The 26,806-nt window shown below is 46.5% G+C and overlaps 1 protein-coding gene across 1 annotated transcript; it reads left to right on the top strand.

Moving 5' to 3' along the window:
- Window positions 1–15,722: 15,722 nt before the first annotated feature.
- On the top strand, window positions 15,723–18,150 carry CCN1 (cellular communication network factor 1). The gene is made up of 5 exons (XM_042873663.1): window positions 15,723–15,834; window positions 15,925–16,141; window positions 16,462–16,809; window positions 16,938–17,140; window positions 17,250–18,150. The coding sequence occupies exons 1-5, from the start codon at window positions 15,775–15,777 to the stop codon at window positions 17,547–17,549; spliced, it is 1,128 nt and encodes a 375-aa protein (XP_042729597.1). The 5' UTR covers window positions 15,723–15,774; the 3' UTR covers window positions 17,550–18,150.
- Window positions 18,151–26,806: the final 8,656 nt, after the last annotated feature.

Genomic DNA, 26,806 nt, shown 5'->3' with positions numbered 1-26,806 from the left:
TCTGTGTGTTTAGGATGCTGCCCACTACTATTTGGCAGGGAAAATCAATGAACTCAATATCAGGAGTCAGACAACATTGCTTCTAACCCACAGCATTGCTGCAGGTCACCAGGACCTTTGTGTGACAGTATGTGCCTTGCAGGATGCTCTAACTTGGCCTCATTGGAGGGGCCCCCTGGGCATGTGGGTACTGCTCACGGTGAGGTGATGGTGGATGGAGATTTCAAATCAACATCCCTGTTGCTGGTGGCAATTACTGCAGCCTTGAGCAATGCAGATTGTGAAAGAGTTTGGCTGTATGGGAAAAAAAATTAATATTTTTCTTCCTCCACAGAAAGGAATGGATTCAGCATGTGCCAGACTTGCGTTTTTTTGGAGGCTTTTTTTGACAGCTCACAGCCCATTGTTTATAAAACGGCATCCTGAATCTTCTGCCTCCTATTTTCCTTGACTGAAATACTTTTATTTGACAAGATGAATACGATGGCAAACAAACAAATAAATAAACCAGAACTTCTGCAGAAACATAGCTTACGATTTCCCACACAGATTAGATACTGATTTTCCTAATGAATTAAAACACTTGCATACAGTTCTGCTCTTCTGTACTCTTGATGAACTCAGAGCCTCAGACTACAACAAACTTCAGTGTGACGAGTGATTACAACCAGGCTGTGATCACCAATCACCTCATCGTTCTTTTTCCCCCGCTTCTGAGAGAGATGCTCCATATCCATTTCCCTTTGGCTTCTGACCTTCTTTGTTTCTCCCAACTGGAACAAATCTGCTCCAGAGGACACACGTGCCCTCCTGCCCAGCAGGGAATTCCAGGGACAAGGCAGCTGATCCACGGTGGCTGTGGTCCGATGCTGTGCTGCAGGGCCCCATCCTGGGGCTAGGCAGGGGGTGTGCCAGTGGCATGTTGAACAGGAGGTGTCTTTGGCTGGACTCTGGTGTATGCCAGAATGGGACCTCCTGGGAGCTGTTAATGGCTTGAATAATCTTAGCACTGCTCTGAATCATACTGGGACTGGTTAACTCTCACTGCCGCACTGTTGTTGTGGCTATTGACAGCCTCCTCCGCTGAGCCTCATCCAGGGCTCTCACCTTCCCCCAGTTCAGCTCTCTCCAGTGAAACCGTTTTAATTTCTACCTTCCAACGGCAGAAGTAAACAAGAAATTCCAAGTGCGGTTTGCGACAGCCAAGAGCAGAGCGCTGTGAGCCCCTGCCAAGGAGAGGCGGTTACCTAACACTGCACCGCTGCTGCAGGACCGCTTCCTTCACCTCCACTCGTCCCCACTTGCCAAAAATAAATGTAAAAAAAAAAATAAAATCAAACCCTAAAATCCTTACATGAACCATACAACCTACCATGCAGGGGTTCAGATGTGTCTAGGCTAATAGCTCTGCTATGGAGGAGTACTGGCTTAACATACCAAAGGGTTCGAGTATAAACGAGCATTGTGGAAGGAGGACAAGCAACACGCAGAGGGTGATAGGGCTGTGACACTCATTTGACGTTTTCAGGTGGTACTTTCTTCTCTAAAAGACAAGATGAACATTTAAAGAAATTAAATATCAATTATTTTGAACTTAAGTTTCTTTAGAAACTTTTCTTCAGGTAGAGAGAAGATCATTGTTTACACAATGTATGAGGTCTACAGCCTTTCTGGTTTGTTTGGTTTTTCAAGTAAGATACAGTTGTAAATAAGACCTCTGATGACTAAAATGGAGACAGAACAACACATAAGGCTTTTCCAGGCTGTTTATGAACATCTGAGAAAGGCTGCTTCACTTTTTCCTCTGCACAGACAAGTTTCCTCTGCCTCTGTGTACAGCAACAGAGGAGAGAAAAACACAGGGAAGATGCTGGAAAATGTGATAGTAAAACAACCAGCACTCACAGGTGGGCTCCAGTGAGGTTAATTCCTCCCTAATTGTTTTATTTTTAATGGACCAGACTTCACAGAGAAGTGCTGCCTTCCTTCCTGTGCAAGAAGGAGCCTACTTACAGGGAAGGAGGAGGGCAGCTGGGGAGGGAGAACGGCAGGACTGAGCTGGCATTTTATCCTGTCTCTCCCAGCTCTGGCGACTCACTCCAGTCGCTGTCTGACACCCGCCTGCTGCCCTGCTCACACTCAGCACCTGTGCCCACGGACGCCCTTGTCCCTGGGGATCCTGCATGTGTGGATGCAGCTGGTATCACCAAGGAGCAGCTCAGTTTCCTTTTAAGATCACTTGAACATCATTTAGAGCAGTGTATTTGAAAAGCTCAGTGTCATGGTGCTGGTGCACTGCCTGGGGCACAGACCCCTATGGGAGCCAACGTGTGGCTGCAGCCCACACTCACCGTGGGCTGCCAGGGTTGGGTCACATCCTCATAGCCAGGTTGCAGGGCCCAGCTAACCCAATGCAGTGTGGAGAAACAAGGGCTATTCAGTGGCTTTAAAAGGAGAAATTATTTTGCTGCCAGACCATCTCCAGCTTCTAGAACTCCCCACACCATCCTGTCCAGGCACTATGTTTAAAAGATCCTCTCTGCCTTGTTCTCCCTGAGGAGGATGTGAACAGCAAGCCAGAATAGCTGGAATGGCCCTGCTATAAAGCCACATTTTCCCAGTCAGTACAGTCTCTTGCAAAACAAAACAAAAAAAAAAAAAAAAAAAAAGAAAAGATCAGGATGGAATGGGCAGCACGGGAGCTGGGTGGCACACAGAGGGCGTCTTCCTACTGCCAGGCCTGTGGCATTCCTGGTCAGGGGTGGCTCTTGGGAGACAACTGCCTGGTTTCTGTTAGACCAAAGCAAATGCTTGGAAGCCCTGACAGAACAGTGAGCAACTTCTGTCAGCAGTAACACTCATGAAACCCAGTTTCCTATGGACTCATGTTTTGCGGTGGGGCTTTCCGATGCTTTAAGAGCACAGGAGCTGCAAGAAGCACATCCAAGGGAGGGCCTCACTGCCTTTCCCTATTGGGTTCTCCAGCAGCCAGGACAAGCTGTGCTCAGACAGCTTGCTGAAATGGATCTGATGGACTCAAAAGCCATAGGGAGAACTAGCAGGCCAAAGTGACTTTAAAAACACTATTTAATGAGAAAACATTAAAAGCAGGTATATTTTGCATAAGTATTTATCCTTAATGAGATCTATCGTGTAGTACTGGCAAACACACAAGAACTTTGCTGACCTGGATCCCTGCCAAAGTATGTGGATCCTGTCATAAACTTCATGCACATCTTCTGTTAGTTTTCCACACGGATACAGGGCAGAACACATAGAACACATCAGTAGTAAAAATGAGAGGCTGCCCAGCCTCCTGAGCTCCTTTCCAACTGGAGTTATACACTGATCAATTATTATCCCTGTGCCTTGATTTCTCAAGTGTAACATGCAAAGGAATATATAGATAGCATTTCCTGCTCACAACAGTTTCAAGAGAATGTGTGCACTGAGACTGCACAGCACCAGTGACTGGAGAGGTTTAAATATAACTACCTGCTTAAGACAGTAAGAATAGATTCCCGTCACATGAACAAGTGCAAAATCAGCTAGGAGGCTGCTGTCTGCGGGACAGGAATTCACTCTGCTGAGACTTCAAACATGGTTGCTGGTTTGGGGCCGAGTTGTATGGCACCAGGTGAGACCTGATGGAGTACACCCCCTGCTGCACGAGGAGCCCTATCCACATTCACAGCTTCCTCCATGCATGCAGCACCTTCTCTCCTTGCATGATAATCTGCTTCTCAAAACATTTGCCTTCCTAAAACTAACATGAAAACGAGAACAGGAGAAGCATAGCTTCAAATTGCTGTTTAAATAGTGCTGAGTTACTAAAAAGCATAGAAAAGGAAAAAAATATTAAAAAGTCATGCTGTAGATGAATGTTTCTGGAGTAGATGAGACTGACAGGCAGCAAGAGTCTTCCAGATATACTCAGAGAAAATTGGCTGCCATTTCCATCGACAGCATAATGTCACTCAGCATCTGGACCAGGACACCTCTGCACTGGAAGTTAGCTTTTAGATGGGAGAGGACATTCTGCCATATATTCTTGTCTGTACCACAGTGACAGTGCTGCTAACAATTTATTTTGTTCATTTAGGAGACATCTACTTATCTCAATTATTTAACAATGTGTAAAATTACAAACATATTCAACTACAATATGTTCCTCTTGCGTAAACCTCTCCTCTTGGCCACATACATAATGAAAACCCTGTTGAGTCAGTAATAAAATCCAGAAAGCTTTCAAGTCTCAGAACTGAATGTTCAAATTTTGTAGCTCACTTCCTTTTCTAACCAGACAGCAGGGCTGCCAAGAGAATTTCTGGGCATTCAGCCCCTTTGGATATACATACACATACATACACACACACACATATATATATATATTTAGCACTTTACCAGGGCTGGCAGAGAGCAGGCACTAATTGTTTTTAAGCCAGTTACGAACTAATGCATTTTAAAAAGGAGTCAGAATACTCCTTGTTTTCATCCAATGGAACAGACAACTCAGACCTGGACAGGGAAAACGATCAGCTCCAGCTCTGTCAATAAATAAATATTTGTGTTTCATTCCAGCAGAGGAAAAATGCAGCACGGATTTTAGGAACCAACCTCAAAAATTCATGTGTTGAAATACCATCGTTCTTTATGCGAAGGGGACAGCTGCCCTTGCAAATGCCAGATTTGCACAAATAACTGCTCTATATGCATGCAAAGGCTGGGCACACAATCTAGCGTACCACATTTTTTGGAGGTTAAGCCTCATTCCTGCAAAGAGAAGAGCATCCTCATCCTGCACCGAAGCCAAACTGTAATAAGTAAACTTGGCCCATCACAAGTAGGAAGAGTTCAATAGCTAAATATGAGAGCTTTAAGATCGTATTACACAGCACACTTGTGATTCCTGCCTGAAAGTCTACATAGCTTCTAAATCTTTTGCACTATTTATAACAACAACCACCACAACTACATTTATTTCCCTTCAGAAGCACTGCCTGTTTTTGCATTTATACCGCAAGCAGCATAATAAAAAAGAGGACAAAATAGGTTTAACATCTGTCAATGCAATACAAGAGCAGGCAGCAGCCACGTGAAGGGAAGGACAGACATTCAAAGAGTTTCATATGGCATGGAAACACAAAGCTAAGTTCAAGTCTGAGAGTTTTCCCACACTTCAGCTAAGTATATTACCAACAGCCACCGCTGTACCACTTGCTGTGATTCCACGGGAGCGTGATGACACATGGCATGATGCAGCCCACCCCAACACACACAGGCTCCACAGCTAAGGATGTATGTGCATATACCAGCATGTGCTAGAAAAGAACTGAACAGTCTTAAATGGCTGTGAGATTAGCAAACAAATTGGCAAACTTAGACTGAGGAATTAGACCCCATGGCTCTTCAATTGACAACAGAAGTGAGGTTGTCCTAACTTACTTCACACACCCAAATGGAATATCTGTGCACTGCTCTCATGATCAAATCTTTCCACTACCAGTTGAGAGTGAGTCAGAATAGGACACAGATACTGTTTACTAAAAAGCTCTTGGAACTAGAGAGAGGAAAAGGGAAATACATAGGAGAGGCTAAGGACGAATTCCAAAAAACAAGACAAGAAAAATAAAACAGGAACAAACTGTGAGAGTGAGAAAAAGGTGGAGACAAATACTGAAGCACACGCAAAAGAGGAGACATGAGCTTGATGAACCCAGACAGAAAGCTGGGGACATGAGGAACCCGGTCTGAGTCATCAGGATGGTGGGAAGAAGGGGAGGAAGACTAGGGATATTAGAGGTGCCAGTTCTTCATGTTGTGTGCTGATGATGTGCACGTATCCTATTTTTAAAGCAAACGCTTAGCCAAGATGACCCTGATACCATCAGGGCACCAATAGCACTGTTGGGACAGGCAGCTTGCACTGGCAGAGGATTTAAAGCAGAGCAGCCTGTGAGCAGGGAGAACTGCTGCAATCACTTAGACAAGGCTGGAGACCCACCACCCCCAGCATGCCACTCCTCCCCCAGTAGGTCTTTACCCTGCATGTTGTGTCTGCTCCACACATGTGAATAAGCATCCACACTGCTTGTGCTCACAGCCAAGTATCCAAGTGTGCCCTAGTCTTTAGCATACCCAGATGACATCCCTGTGAATTAGGAAATAATATTTATCTCCTCTCTCTACAGATGGGGCATTCAACAGAGAAGAATGACTGCCCAGGACCACAGTGGCAGGCTGTGCAAACCTAGAGCCTGAACTCGCCTCTCCCAAGTCTGTGGCCAGAACTGCAACTGCTATTGAGAACCAAGAAAATTCCAAAAATGCAAATGAGCCATCTTGAAAGTTTTATAAGTGAAACTCCTGCTGCAGGCATGAATGAAGGAAGCACAGGCTCCAGCAGGCAAATTCTTTGCCACCCCATCTCCTGAGTCCCAGAAATCCTGTTGATCTGGGCTAATAAATTTGCCCAAGCCTTAGACATTCTCTTGGCCCTCATCCCAAGTTCACATAAGAAGCTATTTCATAGGCAAGGTTCTTATTTACAGTTACTCAACTCCCGTAATATTTTATCTGAGGTGGCATTTTTAACACTCCCCTCCCCAATACTGGATGAACTGTCTCTTTCTTTGCTTTATAGATTTGTAACTAATCTAGTTAAAATCCCACAAATACCTGGATGTTTCTGTGCTCCACATTCACAGAGGAGGCTAGCTGAGGAAAAAGCACATTAGCATGAAAACGATGGTGACATTCACACTGAAACTGACTATTCATTTATTAAGTCTACTGTTATGCCAGGAGCTGACTGTGTATCTGCTGTGTAGGCTCCTAATCTTGTAGTACTTGGGCACGGGTACCCTGACATAAAATCCAGAGTCATGGGTTCTTGCCAGGTTGCACAGGGGGTTAATGTGCTGTTCTCCATCCCTTGCAGATCCGGGATAGTCTTTGTTTTCCTGTAGACCCACTGGCCACGCTAATAGCAAAAAGTGAGGTTGTAAAATGGAATGGGGCACTGGGGAACAGCCACAGCAGAGCAGGGTGCCTCAGGCCAGGGCTGCTCTGGAATCAATGGATCTCAGTATGGGTCTAGGACTGCTGCTTTTATTAAATTGGAGCTCACAACTAATGCACAATAAAGAGGTGCAAGCGGGCCATACTGAAATGTGGCCTCAGACTCAGTCTGCAAAGAAAGAGCTGCATTATTCTAGCACTTCTCCTGGACGTGCAGCAGTCCACAGGGCTGTAGCCATAACATCAGGGCTCTGCAGAGGATTCTTGCTCTTGGCACCCAGCTTTGTGCTGCTCACTGTGCACCATCATGGTCAGTGGCTGCTCCAGGTGCAGGGTATGGTCAGTCAGACACAGATGGGCACAATCCACTTCAAGTAGCCATTCACTGGGCCTTCCTGCCCCCGATCTTTCCTGTTCTGGATTGTAAAAGCGTCTAGCAGCTTCTTCTTTGGCTGTATGTCCTCCAGGCTATCACACTCAGGTGTCCCCACCCTGTATGACCCACCATGCATCACCTGCTCTCTCCTGCTGTTGCTGCTTCTCCTGCTCTGATGCTCAAATGTGGCAGCAAATCTCCAGGTTTGCTCTGCTCAGCCTTGGGCTATTCCCTGCCCTTGCTGCCCACCAGGTAGCTGCCTATTCTCCTTACAAGGGCTTCCTCAGCCTCACCTCCTAGTTAGAGCTGGTGCCAGGAAAAGCACCAAGCTGCCCCCAGCCAGGCACCCCAACCCCTTTTAAAAGTCACCTTAATCTTCTTTGGCAAGAGTTAAAAACTGGCCAACTGTTTAACCAGGCTATCAAAATAAACTGGCTTTATAGCCAAAGTAACTTCAGAGAAACACAGCCATCCATTTCCTTCAGAGTTCTCCAGAAACTTGCATATCAGCTGCTTAATTAATATGTGCTAATTAATTAATGCCATTAACTGTGATCAGATAAACTAGATTTAATGTCAATGTAACTGAGACCAGAAGCTCAGGTAAGATCCCAGTCAAGACAAAAGCTTTACAAAACCTTTTTGGACTGAGATTGTTCTCCTTACTGTCCTGGCCAGAAACTCACGTTTGTGTTAGGAATTCACATCCCACCAAATGGAAGCATTTTGCTTTCCCTGCAGCATCCATTCTTTTCTCCTTTGAGAACTTTTGGCAACATTCTGACTCTCGGGTTTTGTTCTGCGACGCAGCTCCTGTGGCAAACCAAAGGCACCTCGTGTGCATGCACACCTGCCTCCAGAAGCACAGGGGCACAGCTCTGGAGCACTTCTTCCTCATCCCTCAGTGACCCTCCATCAGGAACATTTCAATGCCAACTCTGTTCTCCTTCAGCCAGAACTCCATCCTGACCGTCTCCCTCACCAGCTAGGTAAGCGAGGGAAACCTTCTTACCCCACATCCTCACTGACCACAATCTCATCCTCTATTTTTGAAATATTTAAGGCCTGAAATGTAGAATTTGGGGTTTTACACCAGCTAATATTAATAGAAACATTCTCAGGATTTTTTCCCCCAGTGTAAATGGAACGCTTTTATTTTTTTTTTTAAACATCTCCCTGTGGTGCTCTCAGCCAAACACTGCAGCATTGTGCCAGTCCAGGGAGCTCACTATAAACAGATCTGTCTAGTTTCTCTCTCGGGCCCCGTGAGCTCAGCATGAACCAGGAAAAGTAAATGCGTACATTAAATATTTACTGTTTACAGCGTGTACAATCTAAAAGTGTTTTTAACAGCACAAGTAAGGCACAATTTTAATCACCAATTTTTATTTTGACATGGCACTGTGAAGAAAAAATTGTATGGGTACATCCTGAAAGCCCACTCCTTCCAACCAGAGGCTCTCCTCTCACAGCTGTCGACGAACATGACTTGGTTATTACACACACCTCACATGAAATACCTATGTTGTGTGCCATTTTTCCACAAATAATCTTGTTAAAAATTAGGACTGCGGGCCTTTTCAGAATCAGACCTCAGTTACACAGCAAGATAAGACAGTGGTAAGTATGTAAGTTAAGTAAGCAAGCTGCTGAGTACAAAATGATGCAGAAGAGTACAAGAGGCACGTGGACCAGTTTGAGTGAGAACAGAGGAGGGCCCTAGAAACAATCCAATCCTTCCCTGAAAGGACAGGCAGAGAGCAGGGGCTCTTTAGCCCCAAGAAGAGAGGCTGAAGGGAGGTCCAAGAAGGGAGACCTGAAGCAGACTTTTCAATATCTAAAAGGAGGGCTGTAAGAAAGAAAGGCACAGATTCTTTGTCACGATCTGTTGTGACAGAACAAGGAGAAATAGTTTCAAATGAAGAGAGGGGAGATTTAGACTAGCTGAAGTATTCTTTTTCCAGTAAGGGTGGTGAGGCACTGGCATAGGTTGCCCAGAGAGAAGGTGGATGTCCCATCCCTAGAGACGCACAAGGTCAAGCTGGGTGGGACTCTGAGCACCTGACTGATCTGTAGGTGTCCCTGCAGAGAGCAGGGGAGCTGGACAAGATGACATTTAGGGGTCCCTTCCAACTCAAACAATTCTATGATTCCATGAAAATCAATAATGAACAAACACCCCCAAAAGTAAATAGCTGCCTGTCAGCACGATTTATTTTTTTTTTAATATATTTTTAAATGAATAATGTAGCAGCTAGCTTTTAGTGTTTGCTCTATGCAAAAGGGCTTCTGCTTTCATCTCAACATCGACACTCAGAGTCGTAATTTCTGTACAACAACAGGAAAAGAAACGTTAACACAATCATAAAAAAGTCTCCACACAAAAGTAGTCTGCTGATAGCCCTGCTAACCTTGTACTTCCTGAGGACACTGGTCTGTGGGAAAACAGTGAGCAGCAGACATCAGTGTGCTTCCTGGCTGACTCAAAGAGATCTTCCATCCCAGTGAGTCCGCATTCACTGGTGGGCTCCTCTGTCCTGAATCTCCACAAGGGCTTGGAGCAATGCAAGCAACCTTTCACCGGGCAGCCTACCAGGTCTCACCCACCAGCTCTATTTTAGTCTCTGGCAGAGATAAACTGAAGAAGAGATTCCATTCAAACAGTTTGTTCTTCGCTCCTCAAGAAAAATTCCCCAACCAGTTCAATAGAGCAAGACGCACCTTTAAGATTTGGTATGCTATTCAAGGCTGGAGATGGTTTAGCACTTCTCCTTAATTGCAGACACGTAAGACTGGGATGGGCAGCTATTTGCACATTCTTGGATCATAACTCTGTCTCCAGAAACATTCTCAAAACACATACTGCTGGCTGCCTTTAAGTCCTCCCTATCTGCAAGGATGACATCGTGTCTACTTATTTGTCTGCTATTGACTTTTTCACTATGCTATCACTGACCAGAAGTGAGGGGCACGTGCCAGAGAACTGCGCAAAAAGCTGATCTCCAGCAGAGCAGCCCTAGTCTGGCTTCCTTCTATCAGTTAGCTTACGCGTGTCATAAAATAAACATGCACAACAGAGGAAAAGAACACAACTAGCTGCCACTGAAAGCTGATAGGTGAAAGGTAAGAGTGCAGATTGAACAGAATGGAAATAAACAGGAAGACAGCAAACACAATCACAGTCTCACTGTGTTTTAATATGCCTGTGCGTGTAGCAGAGGATAAGTAACGAGAGCGGACAAAGCCAACAGGCACCTCAGGGGACTCTACACTCGTCTGAGACTGATGCCATGACATTTTCAGCAGGTAACCTGAAAATCAACAGAACTCACTGTGTGACAGAACATCTTCAGTATCTTGAAAGCTCAGGACCTTCCTTCTATTTGTACTCAAAGAAAAAGAACTGCTTTTTAAACAAACACACAGAAAAGCACGCCTACAAAACTATGTTCTTAAAACCAAAACCCAGGCAAATCCTCTGAACACCCACCTATCAGTGACAAGAAAACGTATCCCTGGGTCATTAGTAGAAGAGAGGAAGTCAAAGCACCGGAACAAAAACAGAAGGTTCTGCTAGTACTGATATCACCTGACCTTAAGGGAATAGAACTTTGATGATGACTATAATGAAACACAATACCCACTAGGAAAGAATAATTTGGCACATATTTTACATGTAGAAATGTAAAAACAAACCTGAATGTACTGAAGAGCAGACATTCTGAGCTGCAGAGCTCCACAGCACAGATAGAGACAGAAGGCAAATGACTCTAAGGTGTAGTAAGGTGAACTGAGGCAGGCAACAGCTGAAAACCATTATGGACTACAGCCCACAACTGTTCTTTGATTAAGAATTGCTCAGGCACTGCTCTATTGATTGCAATCAGGTTAACCCTGCTCCAGTAACTCTTCGTGATCATGACCAATTTTCCTTTGAGCTTGCTCATTTCATTTTAATAAAGATGTCAGTTTACATGCAATACTGCTCCACAGGGGAATCCTGCATGCTGAGAGCCAAAGCTGGAAGCTATGAAAAAGTTTTTCCTGAGGTCATATGGGATCCATGTCCAAGACTTTCTCTTTAGCTGGTGCTTGGAAAGCAGCTGTTTGCAGACCTGATGCCTCAGCTTCCTTCTGCAAAACTCACAACACACAGCTGCAAAAATTTTTGTAAGATACATGAAGAGAGATTTCAACTTATATTTTCAAGTAGAATCACTGCATAAAGAAGATAGACATGATTTGGAAGTCCACGTGCATCCAGATGCTGGCCAGGACCACGTGACTTTCATTACTTATTTACACAGCAAGAAGAGCTTAGGCCAAAGCCTTTGTCTTTTCATTGAAAACTTCACATACAGGGAAGTGCCTGTTGCAAATACTGTCTTCCGAGCATATCCTGGTGTCAAAGCACACGCATGTGAGAGCAGGTTAAGGTACCTTAGTAATCCACCTGCCTTGCTGAGGAAACTGAATGCTTTCCCAGTGCTGCAGCAGCTGCTACTGTAGCATTAAAGTAAATTGAATGCCATCTCCTTGAGCAGCAGCAAAAAAAGAGCTTTGGGCTCTATGAACAAGCTGAAGGAGCTAAGCAGATGTCAGCTACTTTCCTTTCTGCATCCAGTTCTGGGTGAGAAGCCATGAAGCACATACTGCTAGTGACCGTCTGCAGGGATGGCTCTTGAAGAAGCAATGAGAGCAACTGAATAATATTGCAAATTGTACTTGTCTGGGTTCCTGCAGGGTCAGCAGGCTTACAAGTTCCCTTTTCACATTCACAGAAGAGGAACCTTTGCAACTCCTTGACAGCAGCCAGAGGTAAAATCAGTGTGCCTACAGAGCAAAGTGTCTCTCAGTACATAGAAGCTGTGAAGCACAAACCCACAAATATTAGAAACTACAGGCAGAGCACATACTGGACAAAAACTGACAGGCATGAGCACAGCTAAACGGAGGGCAGTGGGGAAAAGGAAGAAAATAAATAGGAAATACCATACTCAAAAAATTCAGCATGAACTGAGAAAATCAAAATGAGAAAAAAAAAAAGTCTGAACCCACTTGGATTTGAACTGCTGAAGCCTTCTGGCTATTCTGCTGCTATGTTGCTATGCTTAATTTGTCCCGCTGGATTTGCACCTCCTGTGAGTCACTGAGAGGAGCCATTGACTCTGGAAGAACTGATTTAGTGCAGCAGGAACCAGCGGCCTGGCAGGAGCAGTAGGAGAGGCCCAAGCAAAGGTAGGTAAACATTAGGAGAGGAAAGGTCGTCAGGAAAAAGCCTGGAACAGGGAAAAGGAGAAGAAAGAGGAAGAGAGATGGAAGAAATGCCTAGTAAAGGATGGGCAAAGGAAAGAGAGAATGGGAAAGAGGAAATTACAGACAGTACAGAAGCAAGGGTTGGATGTCGGTTTTGGTAAGAACTTTCCCAGAAATCATGTGACTGTAAAGTTCTGATGTTCTCTACCTCAGACCAGATGCCTGCTGCCACTGGGCACACTGCTGTGTGGAGGGCTGCTGTCCCATACAGTGCCTGCACCTCTCCAGAGTCCCTGCACACGGCCATGGAACGATGACCTTGGGTGGAGGAAGAGAAACTGTGTTTTTCATGAGGGTTTCTTCTTGATTTGTCTCTCCAGAAACTTCTTTCTCGGGGGAAATAAAGGCCTGTGGAAATGATGGTATATACCTAGTAAACTTGCAATACCTGGTGCATTAACCAATTGTTCCGAACTCCTGCTTAACCATGCTCTCAGCCCACCTCACCTTACCAACAGCTATTGCTGCCTATGGCACACAAGTTGGGAGACAGAAAGATGCTCTTCATTACACAGAGCTGGGAATATTTCCCAGTTTCCTTAGGACAGCAAAAGTCTGAAACTTGATGTTACGCTTAACAAAGCCTGTGAAAGATGATCCCAGCCTTTTCCTGTCTCCCGATGTACACCTGCAGGCACAGTCGCAGCCTGAGATGTAAACACCAGGTCACAGTTTGTGACAGGGAACTGTGTGCAATGGAAGTGTATGAAAGGTTCATGGTCCAACCTCAAACGTTGTCAGCTGCTTGAAATTCAGGACAGATTTGTCAAAAGGCACTTCAAAGCTTTCCAAGTGACCTCTTTTTTTTTGAGCAAATGCAAGCTCGTTTACAGTTTCCCATCAGAGTCGTGTGGATGTGTGGTAAGACATGAAACAAACTGAGAAAAGCGCCATTCATTGGCTTTCCTGTGGCATTTGCTGAATGTTGTGAAAGCCACAGATCAAAGCAGAATGCTTGATGCATGTCCTTAAATTAGATGTAATTAAATAGATGAGTGTTTGCATAAATCCCTGAAAAGCAAAACGGTCCAATTTAACCACACGCTGGTGCAGCAGCTCTTCTCACTTCAATGTTTTCAAAGTTTTCAGTAACAAAAACGCACTGAATGACAATGTTGTTCCATCTGATCACAAAGCTGCCCTGTAGAGTCACTTTGAACAAAAAGCACCTGCAGGGTGTTCCACCTGAAAGGCAACGTTAGGCCGTTAGAAAAGAGCCGTGCTCAGAAAGCAGCCGCAGGAGCCAGGGAAGCGCAGGCTCCAAGATAGGGACCGAGCGTCGCTCCTCCTCCTCGCAACTGGAGCTGAGGGCTGGGAATGGCAGCGGGTACCAACATCACTGGTAGCCTCCTCAGCTGCCGGTGGGCTCCGTCTAACTTAACGAACGCGACCAATGACTCCTGCCGCCTGCAGTGGCACCGCACGGCACCCTCAGGAGAGCGTAACTAAGGACGGAATTTCCCTCTCCAGCCGGGTCTGGAGACGCGCGCCTGCCGCGGAACCGCCACCACTTCGGGCCTCAGGCTTCTCCCCCACGTGTGTGCGGCCGTACGGGCGGAGGGGCCGCTCCGCTCCGGGGATGCGGCCGCACGTCGGGGCCGAACGGAGCGCTGCGTGCCCGCAGGCGGCCGCCGTCGGGGCTCCGCCAGTCGCAGGGCCCCCACCGCATCGTGCCCCTTCTCTCGTCCCCGCGCCGCGCCGGCAGCCCGCGTCACCCACCAACGCCGAGCCCGGCGCAGAACTGCAGGGCAGCAACAGCCTCTTTTCTGCGGCGGGGTCCAACGAGGCCGTCGGTGCTAAAACACAAAAGCGAACAAACAGCGCGCACCTCCCCGACCCCGACTTACCAAGCCGTGCGCGTCCCGTTCGTCGCCGTGACGCCGTCCCCCAGCGGACAGCAGCCGGCCGCCCGTGTGCCCGCAGCCGTGCCCGCCCGCGGGGCCGCGCCGCCAGGGGACAGGCAGTGCCCGCAGCCCGCCCTCCCCACCCCTCCGCTGCGCGGGGCTCTTCTGCGCGCCTCCACCTCCATCCTCGAAAGCAACCGAAAAGGAAGAAAAAAACCTCCCCCGTAGCCCACCCCAAACCGGTGTAAAGAACGGGTCTCGCTTGTAAGGAATCCCTGCGATGGGGACTCGCGGTCACGCCGCTGGAGCGCGGACGGAGCTCCGCTTTTCGCAGTACCCGCGGCGGGGTAACGCCAGTTGGCTGCTCCGGCGCTGCGCTCCTAAATCATGATGGACAGATTGCGTGAAAAGCAGGAATTCCAGAGAATTTCCTGCCCTGGGAACGGCAGCGAGGGCTATATTTAACAGCATCTGAAGCTGTCAAGAATGCTTTGCGGTTGGATAACAGAGCAGAAAAATGTGAAAAATGCGGGCTACTGCTATACCAAATATGGAAATATTGTTACGTCTGGTGGCTGAATCCCCATCTGGAAGCACTTACGGCCACGCAGAGAAAGGGCGCCACAACAGAAGCCCAAACGCTCCTTCCCGGCCCCAGCCCCGAACCTCCACCGGGAAACCGGTACCGGGAGCGCGTCCTCCCGAGGGGGGCAGCACGGGGGCACCGCAGCCAGCGGCCGTCTCGGCGGGACCCGTCCCGCTCGGCGCCCGCAGCTCCGGTCCCGGGGCCCGATCCAGCGGCGCCCCCGCGCAGCGCTCGCCCCCACGGACGCCCGAGTAACGGGATCGCGTCCGCGGCGGTGCCGGCGGTGCCGGAGGGTCTCGGAGAGGCCCTCCGGGCAGCCCCCAGCCCCGCAAAGCGGCGCGGTGCCCGGACCGGGCGGGCGCGGTGACCCCCCGCGGCAGAGCCGCCGCCAGCGGCCGCGGTGCCGGGAGACGGGGCGGGGCGGAGCGGCCGCGCCGCGCGCCAGCCGCATTCCTGGGATGCCGCGAGCGCTGGACGCGGCCGCGGCCCGGAACGCGCGACGTCAGCGCCGAGGCGCACGCGGCGGCCCCGCGACCCATAAAAGGCGGTCGCGCCCGCCGCTGCCTCAGACCGCGCCGGCCCCGCTTCGCGATTGCATCTCGAGCTGCGCTCTCGCTCCGCGCCGCTAAGACATGGGCTCCGTAGGAGCTCGCCCCGCTCTGGCGGCCGCCCTGCTCTGCCTGGCCCGCCTGGTAAGTGCCGCCCTCGAGGCTTTACGGGAGGGCTGGGGATAACGGATCGGCGGTGCCGGCGCTCACCGCTCCTCTCTGCTCGCCCCGCAGGCTCTCGGCTCTCTGTGCCCCACCGTCTGCCAGTGCCCGGCCGCCGCGCCGCAGTGCGCCCCGGGCGTGGGTCTGGTGCCGGACGGCTGCGGCTGCTGCAAGGTCTGCGCCAAGCAGCTGAACGAGGACTGTAGCCGGACGCAGCCCTGCGACCACACTAAGGGGCTGGAGTGCAACTTCGGCGCCAGCCCCGCAGCCACCAAGGGCATCTGCAGAGGTAAGAGCTGCCCGCAGCACGGTGCGGAGTGCCGGAGTTTAGTAACTTTGAGTCCATGTATGGTTATGCTTTGTTGTTGGTAGCTTGGCAGAAAGGCACATGACTTCAGCAGTCTGGAATGCGATTCAGTATGTCTGGGCTCCGCTAAAAGCACATAAGGAAAAGTGATTCCTGACTAACTTATTGTTCTAGCCCCGCGTCTCCGGGGGACTGTAGGGAACTTTACCATAAACCGAATTTAACAGAGCAGCAAAATATGTGTCTTTAAACGACCGATTCCCGGCGCTGACACCCTCTTCTCTCTCTTTTGCTCTCTGCAGCACAGTCTGAGGGGAGACCGTGCGAATACAACTCCAAAATCTACCAGAACGGCGAAAGCTTCCAGCCCAACTGCAAGCACCAGTGTACGTGCATAGATGGAGCTGTGGGCTGCATCCCGCTCTGCCCGCAGGAGCTCTCCCTCCCCAACCTGGGCTGCCCCAGCCCCAGGCTGGTCAAAGTGCCTGGGCAGTGCTGCGAGGAGTGGGTCTGCGATGAGAGCAAGGATGCGCTGGAGGAGCTGGAGGGCTTCTTCAGCAAGGAGTTTGGTCTGGACGCTTCTGAGGGTGAACTGACCAGGAACAACGAGCTGATTGCCATTGTGAAGGGAGGCCTGAAGATGCTACCTGGTGAGTGTGTGCTGATCCGTGTGACGGCAGAAGCTGAGGTGGGAGGGAAGCTGTGTGACTCTTCAGATTGATGGAAAGAAACTCAGGCAGAAGGCAGAGGTAGTCTAAGCCCCCCTTTTCTTTTCCAGTTTTTGGATCTGAGCCACAAAGCCGAGCTTTTGAGAACCCCAAATGCATTGTGCAAACAACTTCCTGGTCCCAGTGCTCAAAGACGTGTGGGACCGGCATCTCCACCAGAGTCACCAATGACAATCCCGACTGCAAGCTCATCAAGGAGACCAGGATATGTGAAGTGAGGCCATGTGGCCAGCCCAGCTACGCCTCCCTAAAGGTAAATACAAACACCTCTGGTGCTCCTTTTCTTTCCAAACTGGTTCAAGTAGAGGGTAAAGGCAGGACAAGGATCTCCCACTAATGATGTCATTGTCTTTTCTTTACAGAAAGGAAAAAAATGTACCAAGACTAAGAAGTCCCCATCCCCCGTAAGGTTTACTTATGCTGGATGCTCCAGTGTGAAGAAGTACCGCCCCAAGTACTGTGGGTCTTGTGTGGATGGCAGGTGCTGTACTCCCCAGCAGACCAGGACTGTCAAGATCCGGTTCCGCTGCGATGATGGAGAAACCTTCACCAAGAGTGTCATGATGATCCAGTCCTGCCGCTGCAACTACAACTGTCCGCATGCAAACGAAGCTTATCCCTTCTACAGACTGGTCAATGACATCCACAAATTTAGGGACTAAGTAGTATTTGGGGTGGGATGTTAAACAGAATTCTGAAGTAACCAGCCATGGAGAAAGGACCTCTGATGGAAGTGGTGCCTTGCCCATTCGAGGGCAGTATGAGATATTACAAGAGTGCACTGTGCAAATGGACACTAATGCAACAGAGATTTAAGCATAGTTAAAGCTTCATAGTACTGGAGCAACTTTACTGCTTCTTTTTGGAGCACCTTTATCTTATACTGTTTTCTGTTTGTAAGTGATCTGATGTTTTATTCCGGTTATGAAAACTTTTCCTTTCCTGTTCAGTTTAACACTATGCTTTTCCCCTCCCCTCCATCTTCTCCCCTACTTTCCCAACCAAGTTGGAAGTTACATTCCTTCCTGAGGTGGGCACTTGTGGGGTGTTCACAGTGGCAGCTATTATGTACCAACTGTAGTTTAATGGCAAACAGAAATCAGTTGTTTTAAAGCTGAGTATTTTATTTATCAAACTGTAGCTCTTGTTTTCTTTTTTTTTTTTTTTTTTTTTTTTAACCCCTTCGAACCCCTGTAATACTGGAATAAGTTGTAAATGATTTTAATTTTATATTCAATGAATTAAAAGAATTTATTTATGGAATTAATCATTTAATAAAGAAATATTTACCTAACTATTCTTAGTAGAGAGCATCTTGAAAGGCAACAGACTTCAGCTCCTTTCCAGGACCACTTTGAATCGTCTGGAAACCAAAACAGGCTCCACCCCAGGTACAGCAATGAATGAGTAAGCTGAGTCTTCGGGTAAACGGTATTTTGAAGTGGTATATGCAATCTGTCACCCTGTGCACTAGAAAGTGTATACAGAGAAAGCTTCCTGGCACTGAAAGCAAACGTTTGGAAGAGAGACTGAAATGTTAATTAGTCTGTCAGATTATTCAAACTGTCCTGGAATTTGCAACATAAGGCACTTCATTAGAATGCAGTGTGTGCACAGTGATGTTGAGCACTGGGGTGGAAGCGGTGGGCAGGTCTCACATTTTTGGTGGCTGCTTTCTGCAAATTAATGGAGTTCAGTGGAAGAAGAATGTTTCCTACAGTCTGCAGGAGGTAGTTGGCTTTCACTAAATTCAAATTAAATGAGCTTGAAGCAATGACTTTTGTTAATCCTAATAACCCAGTGATGAAAAGTAAACATACTGTTAACAGGAGAAGAATGTGAGGAATTTCAAGTACTTTTCCAATAGAGTAAAAGGCAAAGCAGCCAATCTTCTCCCTTCTCCGCCTTCCCTTCCCACTTATTAAATATGTAACTACACTTCAGGGATGGGGATGACATTTAGTGAACCAAGGGAGTCCTAAGATAGCTAGCTGGCGTGCATTAACAAAGTGACATTTAAAAATAATCTACAGCAGGAACTGAGAAAGCTGTGTGAACCATTTGTGCTATGCTGGTTAGCATAAAGCTGTACTACAGATAAGACCGAAAGGAAACCTGCAGCACCATTTTTTCCTCCTCATCATCAGTCTTCTGGCATAAGCCTTTCCTGTGGCCTTTACTAAGGAAAGCACTTCTATAAAGCAGCAACTGATGGTGTGGTTTTGGAATTGTGAAGCACTGCCATCCACTGCTGTGCAGTTAGATGTGTAAGTGGTTAAGAGTTCACTTCTCATTTGATTAGGCATAAATACTTCAATAAAATAAATGGCCAAATATCTCGCTGGCAGTTAATGCTTTGCCTGAAAAAATTACAGCTGTCTCTCTTCTGCTCAGTCAAGTTTTCTCCCCGGAGGCGTTCACAGCTTCAGCTGTTTTGGAATTTACCACCTGGCCACCAGTCTTAGCTGCACCTAAACCTGTCTGTACAATACTTGTTGACAGCAAGAGCGTAAAACACAGTGAAGTGCTTTTGTTTTTTTGGTAACATCTGGCACTGAACACTTCCTTACATCACCTTACGCTGAGAAATCACATTTACTCACAGGGCTACTGTATGGATAGAAGAGTGTGTTATGTGCAGACACAGTGCTGCCTGCCCAGCCTGGGCCACCTCCACCTACAGGTACACCTGTGTAACACCTACCTTCAAAATGACCTAATGCAGCTCTCCTACAAATGACACACAGCTATAACTACACTGTGCTACATGCACAGGTTGTTTGCCTAAACACGCACGTACACAAGCACCCATGGCCCCTCCTACTCCCATCTGGTATGCGGTTACAGGTGCAGGCCTGAGGTTTTGCAGCCTATGTGCTGGGCTTTCCGTGTCCCATCAGGCAGAGAGGTGCATCTGTCATCTCTGCTCAAAGAAGAGTTCTGGTGGGAGAGTAAGGGCTGCACGAGCAGGACATGCAGATTTTGGAGTAATGTGTACTAAATAAAATTGCACTGTTATAAAGAGAGGAAAATGAACTACAAATCTTCCAGAGTTGTTCCTCACCAGCTGCTCATCAACAACATTCTCTTTTCATTTGTTGTATTTCAGTTACACAGCAAAATGACAAGCCCACAACTCCCAGTATGGTGTAAGGAGTCAGCAGAGTCAACACCTCTGCACGTGCTTTGAAACATCCCTGCTGTTCCAACACTAGATATTGCCACGAAAATATCCATGATAAAAAGAGGAGTTCCTTCAGGTGTAAGCAGGAGGGCTTACAGGTAGGATAAACGAGCACAGATATGATTTTACATCTTGGTCAAAATCTAAGATATCCAAATCCTTCCTTCATAATGAATACTAACAGAACTGCAAAGAAGGCACGAGGAACATGACCAAAGAACAGAAGCTGTAAGCATTCAGTAAACGCTGCTTGTCACGGCTGCTCCGGCCAGCAGCCCCCGGCCAGCAGCCCCGCGGAGGGAGGACGGGGTCACCCGAGGATGGAGCGTGGCACGGCGCTTTGCCGAGGCTGCTGCTGCCGCCACAAGGAACTCCTGTCGAACTGCACCGTTAGGACTGTCGGAGGTCTCTCCTATCCAATGCAGTCACTTACAAGGGCCCGATGGTGGTTCCTGCTGTACTATCAGGGCTACGTGTAATATATACACACGCTCCCTACTGAAGAAGGCAACACAGTGAAGACAAACTTCATGCTTCCCGAAGTGCTGCATCACGGGAAGAACACGAAAGGCAGAAGCCAGCAGAAAGCAGTGCACCCTCACTACATTACGCCCTTTCCAGCAGGACTCTGCTAGCACTCTCATGAATGAGCAGGGAGGCTGAAGAGGAGCAGATGGGAGGAAAAGCCAACATCTCTCTGGCACGGACAGCCAGCCACTAGTTAACCCATTCGGAGCCTGCCACAAGGACTGCTATAAGCTCCATATAAGCTATCATGGAGCTGCAGCAAAGCCACACCTACCAGGTTGCTCCAGGCAGCAGACCCACCTCTTGCTGCTGGGGGGAGCCTCGGTGAGCTGGTGGCACTGCTTACATGGGTGCCCGCAGTGAGGGACAGCTGTGCACTTGTCCCGCAATCTGCCTCCAGACTGTGTTTCACACAGATGTGTCCCTGTTTTCATCTTCACCATTCTTTCCTCAGTGTTACATATCCTTGTAGAAAACAGCACACAGAAATACAGGGGAGGCCATTGAGAAAGCATCAACACAGTTCATTCTGGAGATATCTATAAATGCATTTCAGCTAAGGAACAACTGTGCTGCACTGCAGTGTGGTGAGATTCGGTATATGGAAAATAGAAATCCAGCCAACAAATTTACACAATAAACACCAATGTGTACTGTCCCATGAAGACCAAAAACCAAGAAACCAAATAGACAGTATCCAGTATGCAATGACTCTTTTTTTCCCTAGAAAAACTACAGAGCTATGAATTCTACATACGCAATTTATGTTGGAGAATGTCCTGGAAGACCCCAAGGCACCATTCACAGAAGCAACCTCATCTGTCCTGAAGTACAACCACTTACCAGATGGAACATAGCAACCATCCAGAACAGAAACATCACACAAGCTCTTGTAAGGCTTTCACTCACTGGATGGAATACCTTTGTAAGTAGGGTGCACAGATTTGTGCAAATGGGAACTGAGTTAGGATAGAGACACCGACGACTTACCATCATGGTGAAAGCAGCCATAGTTTTAGTAACAGGAATGAAGAGACTGTTATAAATGTCAGTCAAACAGTCAAGAGTGTGGTTCACCAACATTTTGAGAACACTGTTTCCACATCTGATCAAATGGAGACCAGTGGGTCAGCAGATTCAAAGCAGCTGATTCTCTGAAACCACCGAGGTCCTTTAGCAACGCAAACCAAACAGATTAGATCCTAAAAATCTCATAAAATCTAACAAGATCAGATACTAACACAGCGTAGCCATAAATCCAGCAAGTTGTTAATGAGAACTTAAAACAGGAAGATACATTTTCCTCTATAGAAGTAGATACTTGCACTGCAGTGGAGCAACCCCATTAAAACCAATAAGGATGCCCAAGCACAGCTGAAAGTTGAAGCTGTGAAAAAGGATTAATAAAGGGAGATCACAGAGCTCAGATACAAAAGTGATGGGGATTTCCCAGATAAGCCTTCTTTGCCATCACTTAGCTCTTTTTCCGGAATGTCTGTGCCTCAGACACCTGTTCCTCACTTGTGCCTCTACAGCACCTGGAAAGTCCCCTACAGGCACTCCTGGAAAAACAGACAACTTCTGGGGTTAGGACATGATTCAGCAGAGAACCAGGAAGCAAAGAGTGGAAAGGCAATGGGCAGCTTTCACGCTTGTTTCTTTCTGCTTGTGACAGAAGTGGGTGACAGAAAGAAAGCACAATGTGATTTGAGAAATACTTTTGCCTTCTTCATAAGCTGGGATCACACAGCAACCAGCAAGCTCTCAGCGCAGTAGCAGTTTATTCTCTAAACTGAGACTCGCTCTCCTTCCTCACTTCTATCCTGCTTCTTTGGCAGATTATTTTTAACTTGCTCTAATTTGTCACACCACCAACAGCTGTCCTGATGCAACTGATGCAAAAAGTAGCCTCATGCAGAAGGACTAGACAAACATGAGGACTACTGCGCCAATTAAAGAAAAGTCCATCATTTCTAGCACAAGCAGGAGTCAGCAAGGCCAACAAGACTTGCCTTTGCCCCAAAGGTAGGTAAAGTGCTAGCTTATTTCCACATATTACCACTGCATTAATTTTCCTGCTCAACAGTCTACTGTATTAAAATAGGCAGGAAAAGTTAGCAGTTGGGTAATCAGGCCAAGGCCGTGGAATTCTGTTTTCAAAACAACAACAACAAAATATGTTACGATACACAGAGCCAACGAGGGCAAGAAGCACTCAGTAAAAGCATCACTGGAGCAAAGCCACTGCTCTATGGGCCAGAGAGACCAGGCAGGGCACAGCAAGGACACGCTTCTGCTATCAGACCGCAGAGACAGGCAGCAGAACAACTGTCCTTGTGTTCTCCTGGTTTTATATGTCATCTGCAACTCTCCTTTCAGTTTCAGTATTTATTTTGAGTTGGTTTTGCTGTATTTCTTGTTTGTCTTCCATACATGTGACTTCCTTCCATCTCACCACAAATTTCTACCAAATAAAACCATATGCACTGCCATAGCAACATTGTAATACAAACACAGAGTAATCTTTGTTCATGAAGTACACAGTTGTTTTTTTTTTCTCTCTTATTAACAGAATCTGCAACTGCATACATCAATGTCATGGCAACAACATAAACACAGATTCAAGATATTCTTTCTTCAGAGGGAGGAAGAATAAATGTTTTCAAGAAAAGTGTGTGGGATTTAAGGAAGCAGGATGAAATGTTTGTGACCAAATAGGGATGAAGTTACATCATCACAGCTGTGCACTGCTCTTTGAAGCCTGCTCTGGTAAGATGTAACACATTCTCAGCTCCTACAGGCGACAACAGAACACACCCCACCTGGCAGGCCATGTCTAAGCCACAGCTGTCCCCACACAACACACAGGTGAGACTTCCCATCAGTGTGAAGGTGAACCCAAGCATTCATGCACTTTTTTAGACTAGATGAGGTCTCCTGCCCTGTGAACAGCTCTACTCCCAACACAAGGTGAAGCCGTGCTGTGTTGTCAGGTAGCAAGGCCTGCTCAGCTCTCTCAGGCAGCAGTTTCTGAGGCACAATCCTTTTTCCCCTCTATAGAACAATTCCCAAGGGACATGAATACGGTAAAACCTAGAATTTGGGTGTGTTCACTTAAAACTCAGCTTCTGCACTGACAGGAGCATGATGCTGTTTGCCCATGACAGTTCCATGACTTATGCCTCATACCGCAGGAAGTTATACAAAAAAGGAAAAGAACCAAGTTCTCCCATATGACTGACTCAACCCCACTTCTCAGCTATTGCTATGCCCTTAGCTATGTGCTATTTTTGTTCCTTGGTTTGTGAAAGGGATGACTTCATTAAACATTCCTCTTTTTTTTTTTTTTAGCAGCATGTTCATTGAGTACAAGAGGCTTTACTCTGCTTTGTAAGCCAATGGCCCTTCAGTTCAGCATGCTGTGAGTGCTCAGGGCTTCAAACCTGAACAATCTAAACATTAACAGTGCCATAACACCACATGGAAATAGCTTGTTCTTTTCTGGGACAAGCAGTTTATAGAGGAAAACAAATGAGTGAGCATAGTAGGCATAAAATCAAGCACTCAACACAAGCTTGAGCTGAATGACGAAGATTAAAATATCAACACAGGGTTTCCATTCGCAGACATCATCTGCACTAAATCAAATAGGAGTCCTGTACTGGAATCCCATGATAGCATGATTGTGATCCCATGCTTTCCAAATGGATTGAAGTCTTCCAAACAGCCTCAGCTGTGTCTTAAATTTCAACTGCTTAACCAGAAATTCAAAAGTATGTTTAAGATGGTTATGTCTCTTGGGGAGGGATTAAAAACTTCTAATTGCCTACAAAGGTATGTAAGAGTGGATAAACCTTGATTAAATCACTAACTGTATCATTATGATGAATGATGATTCTTGCAGGACCTGCACCAGTCAACTGTCATCACTAAAGCTGGAGCAAAAACCATTATTTTGAATCAGTTTTATATTAATTAAAAAAAAAAAAAAAAAAAAAAAGAACTAGCTAAACTGAGCCAGAATATTCTGATTCCATTTTGGCTTGCATTTGATGAATGCCATACTCAACAAAGTGTAACTGTTACAAAAAGCAAAACAAAAAAAAAACAGTGATACAATAACGAATGGCAAATGCACTGTATTAACATGGACTTTTACTCTCAGTTCAGATCTGGAAGATGGCTCATAGCTTTGTTTGTCAAATGTCATTTCCAGCAACCATTCTATGAACAGTACTTTAAAATGCTTAGGATTTTCTCTAAGGTAAGAAAAGATTCACATCTGTAAGAGAGATTTAACAGCATCTTCATTTAAAAACAAATTAGGGTTGTGTTCTGACTCCCATGGGAGTTTAAACTGGATTTATATGAGAAAACACAATGTGGGGAAACCCTCTCATTTTTATCAACGAAGACCTCCATGAGCACAGGAAATAATGCAAATCACATCTATCACAGATCTGTGTTCCTCAGCCAAAGACTAATCACAATCATCCGCAGACCAACATGAATATCTGCAGCACTCCCATTCCCCTGCATGCTCCAACTGCACAGAACCACCACAGTGCTACTCCAGACGAAACATTTCCTGGCAAATGAACCGTGGCAGTTTTGCTGTTCTGCTCTTCTATAGGTGTTAATATGAATGGCTTCAAGAGCGGTTTAAAGTAATTTGTGGCTACCAAATGAGCATGCAATAATCACTGACTAGGAAAAGCTTATTCACTTCCACTGAACTGAAAAAATATGAAAGCAACACCTATAGCTAGGAATTGCAGTCCTTTAAATAGGGTTAAGAAAACAAACACTGAAACAAGATGTGGGCAGAAGCCCAACAATGATTAAAAAAGAAAACAGCGCACAGGTGGCTACTGCCAGGAGAGGAGAAAAGCTTCCCTGTTTTATCAGAGCTTGCAAAACAAACAGAGGAAAAAGCACACAGTGTCCCTGTGAGGAGCAGCAGTACGTGCCTACCAAGATCTAATGTTCTTTCCAAACCTCATTAGCTGAATATAGCTGTGAACAATAATTTAATAACAATTTGTCTGCAAAGGCGTGAATAAACTTCTACACAGCTCTTGAACATCTCAAAAATCTCTTCTAGGTATGGCTGGCAAGGACCAGACAAGCTGGTGCTGAGGTATGGGTGGAGCCTCTGGGAGCCTGAGCTCTTCTCCATATTGCTGTCATAGCCCCCTGAGACCTCAGCATGACTTCACTGCTAGGTGCTGGATTTTTATCTGCAATGTCAGTTCCGGCTTTCTATCTGCAACGTCAGTCACTGGCTTGTGACTGACAAACCATCTCCATGGGAGCTGTTGGTCAGAGCATCCAGCCTTGCACTCAGGTGGCTGCCCAGTGGGCATCCCTTGCACCACCTTTAGTCACAAAGGTGACAGCCTCAAGCAGGGGGCAAAATGAAGTGGCAATGATGGCAGCAACCACCTCATGGAGCTGTTTGCCATGTAATCATGTGCTGATGACTTTGCAAATGCTTCGAAAGTTTAGTTGGTATTTCAGTATTTGCACTACCAGGCTTCAGTAGGTAATTTCCAGATGCAAAACATCAGCACTTATAAAAAGTTCAGTGCATCAGCACTAATGGCACTCTGTGGACTCACTTCTATTTTATTTTTTAAACTGAGGCTAATTTAGAAGATGAAGCATGCCACCCCCCAAAAAAGTGCAACTTGCTCTCTCCTTAACATGAGGCAGGATGCAACCAAGCATAAAAAAAAAAAATCTACTGCATCAGGCACCCAAAACGTTGCCGCAGAAGACTGAAGTCCAAATTAAAGAAAGATCACATGCAGCAGCTTTACATGATGAAGAAATACTCTAAAAGAAAGTTGATCCAATGAAACACTAGATTTTATCAGTAAGTTGAAGTACTGTGACTCAAATCCACAGATAAACACAAATATGCAGTATTTACACTTTTAGAAATCTGACATTGAGGTGCTATGATAAAAAGAAAAAATACACATTGTTGAAGCCAACTTGGAAACTTTACATTTGGGCTATTGACTCAATAGAGATACATGGACAAAGGGGTGCTATGCAGTAAAATCAGCAGATTTTTCTGGAACCAGCCACTCCCAATCTCTTTATTTACATACCTAAATATGCATTCTAAATCCAAAGTCAGGGAGGCAGTTTGGAAGTGCTGCCTTAAGTGAAGCAAACCAAACCGAACCTCAGAGAAAA

Source organism: Lagopus leucura, unplaced genomic scaffold, assembly GCF_019238085.1.
Source record: "Lagopus leucura isolate 7727_CA_CO unplaced genomic scaffold, USGS_WTPT01 Super-Scaffold_100009, whole genome shotgun sequence".
NCBI lineage: Eukaryota > Metazoa > Chordata > Aves > Galliformes > Phasianidae > Lagopus > Lagopus leucura.
The sequence above is the reverse complement of the archived record's forward strand: the minus strand, read 5'-3'. Positions and strand labels throughout refer to the sequence as shown.

Coding starts and splice junctions, on each gene's coding strand:
- CCN1 (XM_042873663.1), top strand. CDS start 15,775: ATGGGCTCCGTAGGAGCTCGCCCCGCTCTGGCGGCCGCCCTGCTCTGC. Junction 15,835..15,924: donor TGCTCTGCCTGGCCCGCCTG/GTAAGTGCCGCC, acceptor CTCGCCCCGCAG/GCTCTCGGCTCTCTGTGCCC. Junction 16,142..16,461: donor CACCAAGGGCATCTGCAGAG/GTAAGAGCTGCC, acceptor TGCTCTCTGCAG/CACAGTCTGAGGGGAGACCG.